The sequence below is a fragment of the Guillardia theta genome (genome assembly GCF_000315625.1).
Source record: "Guillardia theta CCMP2712 unplaced genomic scaffold GUITHscaffold_29, whole genome shotgun sequence".
Lineage (NCBI taxonomy): Eukaryota > Cryptophyceae > Pyrenomonadales > Geminigeraceae > Guillardia > Guillardia theta.
This window is the reverse complement of record NW_005434645.1, coordinates 173,755-181,529: the sequence shown is the minus strand read 5'-3', so window position 1 is coordinate 181,529 and position 7,775 is coordinate 173,755. Positions and strand designations below refer to the sequence as shown.

The following is a 7,775-nucleotide window of genomic DNA, read 5'->3' as shown; positions in this document are numbered from 1 at the left end:
CTGTTACCCCCAACCTCACGAAGATCTCGAGCAGAGTCGCCTCGTCCAGCCTCAGCAGCGGCATCTTGCTCAAGTCTACCTCCTCCTTCATCTGCCCCCAGCCGGGAGCCCAACCGCCCCCCCTACATCCTCTCCTCCCTCTCCTTGCAAAGCTCGTCCCTCCCTCCTTCCAGCGCGCCTTGCTGTCTTCTGCTTCGCTCGATCCTTGCTCCAGCCGGACGGAGGAGGAGCATCTTCGCTCATGCTGCTTATCCGAAACGGATCGACCCTCTGATCAGCATGTTTCTGCCGGAAAGACGTCAGAGACAACTTCGTGTTGAGGAGGTCATATGGCAGAGAGCAGATATCAAGTGAGACTATCGCTCATCTCTTAGTTCTGGTCAACTTCCTCTATCCAGATCTTGCTTCTCCCTTCTGACACTCACTTGGCAATTGGAGGCCTTTACTTTCTACGAGATTGTCGGGACAACCCTCAACACACAACTCCCTCAACAAGTGGAAGCATATACGCAGGAAACATTCTTATCTTGTCATATCAGTCAACTGTCTCACGTATCCTCGTCCATCTGCCTCATGAATCGAGCTCCTCGTCGCCTACAGAGGCCGCACAACAAACTTTTCGCAACCTCGACTCTGCCTCGCTCCTCTTTCAACCTCGAAGAACAGCTCACGGCTCCAACAAGCTCGTCCTAGAGCACGACTCCCACAAGACGTATCCTCTCCTCTCCTCTCTCCTTCCTACCCGGCCTCCTCTCCCCCCCCCCCCCCCCCCATTCCTCCTCCATCAGTCGCAAGGCCTCCAGGGAGGCCGCCACAAGGGTTCCCGACACCCCACCCTACCCCCTACCCCAACCCACCCCACCCCTGTATAGTCAACTTGCTATCGTTGAAAATGCGGCACCCACTCCTAGACGGTGACCACCCACCCCCTCCCATCCCACGACCCTCAACCCCGTTTCCTACCTAGCACCCCCATATCTCTATTCAGATACAAGGGTGGGGTGGTACCTGTTCAAGTACCCCATTGGTTTCTAGTCACTCTAGGACCCTGGTCTTATCTAGCTCATAGGGCCTATGCGTATGCACACTTATAAGAGAGGTCATTACTCTCTTACCCGTAACTCCGGGGCGGAGCCTCACTGGCGGACTTGAAGCAACTTGAGTGGCCACCAGAAAAGTTCCTCTGTGATGTTTGTGACGCACTCCTTTGACTCAACTTTTTGATTACCGTGAGTACGCCGGTCACTACTCAAAGGCTTGACTCAATGGTGCCGCCGGAGCCTCCGGCCCGGGCCGGTACGGTAGCATTCACGGTCACGGCGGGCCCACAGCCGCAGACAACGGAAGTTCCGAGTTCCGAAGTTCGGCAACGGTCCCGCCGCCGGGGGCCGCCGTACTACGGTAGCCAGACTCGGAGTACTGATTTTTAACTTGGTTTACCATACAAGCTACTAACATGATGTTTCAAGTGCTCCGGGCCGCCGAGCCTTGAAGGCTGGGCGGCCGCGTGGGGCCGGCCGGCCGGCCGGCCCGGGGTCAGCCGGGGTGGCGACCGCTCCTGCGCTAGCCCGGCGACCCGACTGACCCGGTGACCGGCGGCGCGCTCACCGGCGTGGCACCCGGCCGCGGCCTGCCGGCCGGCACGACCGTACTGACTCAGCGAGAGTGTCCCGGTCCGGGCCGGGGCGGACCGTGATACTAGTCACTGAGAGTCACTAGTACCGATATGCTGAGCCTCATCCCCGCCCATTGGATTTCAAACCTTCAACTGTCTAGTGCGCCACTCGGACCCCACCATTTGGTTGACCCCACCCCCACATTATTGCTCAAGTACCCCATTGATCAGGGGTATTGGATTTACCCCCACCCACCCGAGAGCTTGACGTGACGGTGATTGACAGGCCCTAAGGGTACCCCCGCCACCGTAGGACCTTTCACTTGCACCTTATGGTGATCATCACCCCTCATTTTCACTACCCCACCTGGTTTCTATCAGGTTTTGCGAACTCAAAACTACCCCCTCATCCTCCCTTCAATTACCCCCTACCCCTACCATAAAACTCCTACCCCCCCCCGATCGTGACTCAGTGATGTGCTACTGAGGCTTTCATGGACAAACGCCGTCAGGAAGGGAACGTAGGAGGAGAGGAGGGGAGGGGAGAGGAGAGGAGAGAGGACTAGGAGGCATCAGTCATCTCAGCACAAACGACAAGAAGCACGATGCAGGGTTCGAAAGAAGGGCACAACGAGGCAGCTGCTGGAAGTCCTCGAGCGCGATGGAGGGTACCCCCTGGGATATTTCTGTTCGCCGACGACAGGACCATACAGCATGTGTCTCCAACTGCCACACGACCTCTGGTGTCCGTGCTCTCTCAGCAGCTCTCATCCTTGAAGGAGCCCTACGTGGAGGTGAGGCTGGTGAACATACCCGATCGGGGTCGGAGCGATTCAAAGCCATCTGTGGGTTTTGCGCCTCCAAAGATCGCAGATTCAAGGTGACTTGCTTTCTGAGAGATGAGAGCGCTCCTCTGAATGTTGACGGATGCAGGAATCCAAGTTTGGAGGAGCTCATCGTGAGGGTGGAGCCGGACGAGTGGGTTGTACGGCACAGAACATCAATGCTAAGGAAGAGCCTGGCTTCGTTTGGTGCCGGGGACACGATCGGCATGGGGGTCGACCAAGACAGTCAGAGTGTGTTTGTGGTGAAGAACGGACGTCGCATCAAGAGCGAGAAGGTCTCTCCTGCGCTGGTGGCTGACCTGATGGCCTGCGTGCCCGTCGTTGTGCTGTGCTCGGAGGGGTGCATCGTTACATGCGACCTGACGAAGAGGCCTCCCTCGTCAGAGAACAGGGTGTTCAAGACGAGCGAGAATCTTCTCACGCACAATCTGTGCAACAGCCTGATGGCCTTCGATGACAAGCACTTCAAGAGGCTCAAGTTTGGGAACCACCTTGTAGCAAAGAAGGTCGGGCCGGCAGGGCTGGATACGCTGCATGTGCGGAGGGCCCTGTCCGACATGAAACACGAGTCCTTCCCCTTGAGCGAGGGCATCCAGTACTTCGAGGTCACCTTCTCATGCTTACCCTCGAGCAAGGAGAGCATGCGGGAGAGGAATGGAGTGCGTTCTCTGGACAGCCGCCTGGAGCGGTTGAAAGTATCAGACGTCCTTGACCTTCACAACCCCCCAGCACAGGCCGGGTCGGGCTGTTCCTGTGTGATGGGAAGTTGGCCAAGGGGGCTCTGCACACGCAGATGAAGGGAAAGGTGCTTGTGGTCTACGACAACGGCGTCGCTTCCTACGGTGGACAGGCGCTGTCTGTGGTTCTCAGCGACGACGTCAGCACAGCAGCTCCCAGCAAGCTGTTCAAGGATGGAGATATCGTAGGGTGCGGGTTCATCCAGAGGAAGGGGGTCGTCATGCTCTTCGTCAACGGGAAGCCGCTGGGCTACGTCGACCGGGTGCATGCAGAGAGGAACTTCCAGGCGCTGCCGCTCGCCGCAGCCTCACAGGAGGAGCAAGTGATGTGCGTTCCCCTCCCTCTCTCTGCCATGTGACGTGTGAGACTGACGAGCGTTTGCTCTTGCAGACTGTTCAACCTGGGCGAGACGACCTTCTCCTCGGACTGCAGCGACGTCCAACAGGCTGCGTCCCAGCACCTGTCCAGCTCGTCGGACGACTCCACGGCCAACACCAGCTATGCGTCCGGGCATGACAGCGCCGTTGACGCGGTCCTGTCGGAGAGGCTGGAGGAGGCGCCGAAGCAGGAGGAGGATGGAAGGGAGGGATGGCGCTCGGACGAGCTGAGAGCGATTATGGAGCACATGGAGGCAGTGCTGTCGGCAACGGAGGACGCGATGGTGACGACCAAGTCCAAGGTTGAGACTCTGCTCGAGCTGATGAGACAGTCGGAGGAGCAGGTGGAGGAGCTGAGGGAGCTGAAGCAGGAGCTGTTGGTCCTCCAGGGCTCGGTGGAGTCCCTTGGAGCTGAGAAGAGGGTGCTGGAGTGGAGGCTGAAGGCGGAGCTGAGGGAGAAGAGGAAGAACGAGGAGCAGGAGGAGCACGTGGCAATGATGATGAAGAAGACCTTGGAGCAGCTTGAAGATGCGCACCGGCAGATCGTAGAGGAGCTGGATTCCTCCAAGTCGGCGCTGGAGGAGGAGCTGAAGAGGACGGTGGAGTCGGAGAGGAGGCTGAGGGAGGAGAAGGAGGTGCTGGAGAGCAGGTTGAAGGTGCGTGTTGAGGCTGCCGCTGCTGAGAGGACGGGGATGACGCGTGCTGGCAGGAGGCGGGAAGGACGATCGACCTCTTCGAGGAGTCGTTCACGCACAGGAGGGAGGAGGAAGCGCTGTCGACAGGAGGGGCGGAGGAGGAGGTAGAGCGCATGAGCCAAATGCTCTTCGAGCAGGAGAAGAGGTTCGAGCAGCAGCTGCGCGCGGCGCAGTCGACGATCTCGCAGCAGCAGCGGGACATCCAGTCCTTGACCAACGTCAGTGCGAGCGCAGGCGGGATGGAGGAGCTGCGGGGAGAGCTTGATGCGTTTTGCTCGCATCTCGAGGGGATGATGGAAGAGCTCGAGGGTACCCTGTGGAGGGTGAGAGGGAGGGAGGGAGGAGGCAGCGAGTCCGTCCACCTACAGGCCGTGCAGACGATCGTCTCGAGGAGGAACAACGAGATTCTCGTCCTCCAGGAGAAAATCCGTGGGCTCGAGCTGGAGGTCTCCCAGCTCTCGAGCAAGTCGAGCTGCTTCTTCGAGTCCTCCGCAGAACTCTCGCAGATCCATCCTGCTGCCCGCATGGGCTCGTCCAGCCCCCCGAGCATGCCGATGGCTGCGCAGCGCGGAGGAGGGGAGGAGGCGGGAGGAGGGGAGAGCAGGGAGGAGGCGGTGAAGTCAGCAGAAGCGGAGGTGAAGGAGGAGGGAGGCATGGGCGATGGGTGGCTGACTTGCTGGCAGAGAGATCGGCTGCTGGTGGAGCTTTCGGTCTTGAAGGCCTTGCTGGAGGACAGGGAGCAGGAGGTGAACGCGCTGCGGCAACGGAACTCCTCGCTCGAGCAGCAGCTCAAGGTCATGGAGAGGGAAGGGAGAGAGCTAGAGCAGCACGTGGAGGAGGAGGTTGAAAGGCTGATGTCCAAGGTATTCACGGAGCACGAGAACTCTATCCGATCGTTTGGCAAGAGGATGGTATGCTCGCTCAGCGACACCCAGGGCTCCTCGGTCTTCTACAGCCCCATCTCCACCATCCGGACTCCGTTCGGTGCTCCGATCTCGGCCGTGGCGGACAGGGTGAAGGAGGCGGAGGAGATGTGCAGGGTGATCGAGGAGGAGGTGGAGCACACGATAGAGAGCATCTCGTCCCTCAGATCAGCCCATGCCTCCCTCGAGCTCCACAAACAGGAGCTGCAGAGCCTGGTGGAGCAGCAGCTGCAGGAGAGCGATCAGGTGAAGCGGCGGGTCAGCTTCGGGGTGATGGAGGAGCTCGCCTGCGGTGAGGGCAAGGCGGAGGAGCGAGTGAGAGCTGATGCAGATCGGGTATGGTCGTATACCTTCATCCTCCTTCCTCAGTCCTGTCCCTGCCCTTCTCTACGTCCTCTCTTCTCCTTCTCGCTCACCTCCCCTCTACCTCTCCTCTCCTCTCCTCTCCTCTCCTCTCCTCTCCTCACCTCTCCTCTCCTCACCTCTCCTCTCCCCTCCTCTCCTCTCCTCTCCTCTCCTCTCCTCTCTTCCTTCTACCGCTTCTCTTCCTCTCCGCGGCTCCCTGACGCTGCTGACCGCAGTGCGACCAATGCGGATGCCAGTCTCGTCCACCAGGAGAATCTTGTGAAGTGGTGAGCAAGACACTGTCAGTGACATGTTCCTCACTCAGTCTGTGATGCAGCAGACGCTCTTGTCAGCCCAGTCAGAGCTGACGATCATCAAGACCCTCGCAAGTGAGCTCACTGCGGAGCTGCGGCGAGTACAGGACGGCTTCGTCTTCGACATCTCCTACCAGCAGTCTCTCGCCTCCGACCTCGAGAGGAAGATCGAGCTCCAGGCGCGGGAGCTCGCGGACCAGCGGCGGTCAGCGATGGAGGCGAGGGAGGAGGGGGCAGAGAGGGAGGCGAGGCTACGGGAGGAGGTGGAGGAGGCGAGGAGGGAGGCGGGGCGGGCAGGGGAGGAGGCCGAGGCAGCGAGGCAGCAAGCGTCACGCGTGTACCGTGAGGGCGTGGAAGAGGATGAGAGGATACAGGCGAGGGTAGAGGAGGCGCTCGCCAGCTGCCTGAGCACGTGGGAGTGCTTGCAGCTCGTCGGCTCGTCAGCAGCAGCAGGGCAGGAGACTCTACGGGAGGCCAAGCGGCAGGCAGACGAGGCCGCAGGGCGGGAGAGGAGGCTCGAGGAGACGATCGAGGAGCTTCGGCGGGAGGCGGGCGAGCACAGGGAGGAGGCGAGAGGCTTGCAGCAGACGTGCGAGGAGCTGAAGGATGTTGTGCTCCAGAGCCAGCGGGTAAGCGGGAGAGGAGGCGAGGAGGGAGGAGGGAGGGGGGCAGGAGCAAAAGGGGGAGCAGAGGGAGTAGGGAAGGAGCAAGGGGGCAGCAGGAGCAGGAGGTTTCTTGCGCTGACGATCACGGCCGGACAGGAGGCTCAAGCGTCGAACCAGCATCGCGCGCTCGGGGACAGCCTGTGTCAGTCGTATGCAGAGCTAGTGCTGGTGCAAGTAGCGGAGCTGGCGGCAGAGCTGCGGCGAGTACAGGACGGCTTCGTCTTCGACATCTCCTACCAGCAGTCTCTCGCCTCCGACCTCGAGAGGAAGATCGAGCTCCAGGCGCGGGAGCTCGCAGACCAGCGGCGGTCAGCGACGGAGGCGAGGGAGGAGGGGGCAGAGAGGGAGGCGAGGCTACGGGAGGAGGTGGAGGAGGCGAGGAGGGAGGCGGGGCGGGCAGGGGAGGAGGCCGAGGCAGCGAGGCAGCAAGCGTCACGCGTGTACCGTGAGGGCGTGGAAGAGGATGAGAGGATACAGGCGAGGGTAGAGGAGGCGCTCGCCAGCTGCCTGAGCACGTGGGAGTGCTTGCAGCTCGTCGGCTCGTCAGCAGCAGCAGGGCAGGAGACTCTACGGGAGGCCAAGCGGCAGGCAGACGAGGCCGCAGGGCGGGAGAGGAGGCTCGAGGAGACGATCGAGGAGCTTCGGCGGGAGGCGGGCGAGCACAGGGAGGAGGCGAGAGGCTTGCAGCAGACGTGCGAGGAGCTGAAGGATGTTATGCTCCAGAGCCAGCGGGTAAGCGGGAGAGGAGGCGAGGAGGGAGGAGGGAGGGGGGCAGGAGCAAAAGGGGGAGCAGAGGGAGTAGGGAAGGAGCAAGGGGGCACGCAGGAGCAGGAGGTTTCTTGCGCTGACGATCACGGCCGGACAGGAGGCTCAAGCGTCGAACCAGCATCGCGCGCTCGGGGACAGCCTGTGTCAGTCGTATGCAGAGCTGGTGCTGGTGCAAGTAGCGGAGCTGGCGGCAGAGCTGCGGCGAGTACAGGACGGCTTCGTCTTCGACATCTCCTACCAGCAGTCTCTCGCCTCCGACCTCGAGAGGAAGATCGAGCTCCAGGCGCGGGAGCTCGCAGACCAGCGGCGGTCAGCGACGGAGGTGACCCCGTCCCCCTCCCCCTCCCCCTCTCCCTTTCCCTTGCCCTCGCCCTTGGTTATTCTGCTGTCTCTCCTCTCTCTGCTTCCTCTCCTTCCCGCTCTCACCGCTCCTCCAATCCCTCGTCCTCATCCTATACGTGTTCTGATCCTCCCCCCATGAGCAAATATC

The 7,775-nt window shown here is 61.1% G+C and overlaps 2 protein-coding genes across 2 annotated transcripts in view; one reads left to right on the top strand and one right to left on the bottom strand.

Annotated features, from left to right (window-relative positions):
- The window catches only part of GUITHDRAFT_107416 (hypothetical protein), a gene marked incomplete at both ends in the record, with an annotated part of 5,765 nt that extends 5,674 nt beyond the window's left edge, over nucleotides 1-91 (bottom strand). Inside the window, one exon of the mRNA XM_005833555.1 lies at nucleotides 20-91. Coding sequence (XP_005833612.1) covers nucleotides 20-91 — 72 coding nt within the window. The remainder of the gene's footprint in view (nucleotides 1-19) is intronic.
- A 2,129-nt stretch (nucleotides 92-2,220) lies between these two features.
- The window catches only part of GUITHDRAFT_107415 (hypothetical protein), a gene marked incomplete at both ends in the record, with an annotated part of 7,776 nt that continues 2,221 nt past the window's right edge, over nucleotides 2,221-7,775 (top strand). The window contains 11 exons of the mRNA XM_005833554.1: nucleotides 2,221-2,495; nucleotides 2,549-3,148; nucleotides 3,190-3,525; nucleotides 3,589-4,231; nucleotides 4,285-4,593; nucleotides 4,639-4,905; nucleotides 4,954-5,529; nucleotides 5,775-5,825; nucleotides 5,876-6,481; nucleotides 6,614-7,249; nucleotides 7,383-7,607. Of these exons, the coding sequence (XP_005833611.1) occupies nucleotides 2,221-2,495; nucleotides 2,549-3,148; nucleotides 3,190-3,525; nucleotides 3,589-4,231; nucleotides 4,285-4,593; nucleotides 4,639-4,905; nucleotides 4,954-5,529; nucleotides 5,775-5,825; nucleotides 5,876-6,481; nucleotides 6,614-7,249; nucleotides 7,383-7,607 (4,524 nt within the window). The remainder of the gene's footprint in view (nucleotides 2,496-2,548; nucleotides 3,149-3,189; nucleotides 3,526-3,588; nucleotides 4,232-4,284; nucleotides 4,594-4,638; nucleotides 4,906-4,953; nucleotides 5,530-5,774; nucleotides 5,826-5,875; nucleotides 6,482-6,613; nucleotides 7,250-7,382; nucleotides 7,608-7,775) is intronic.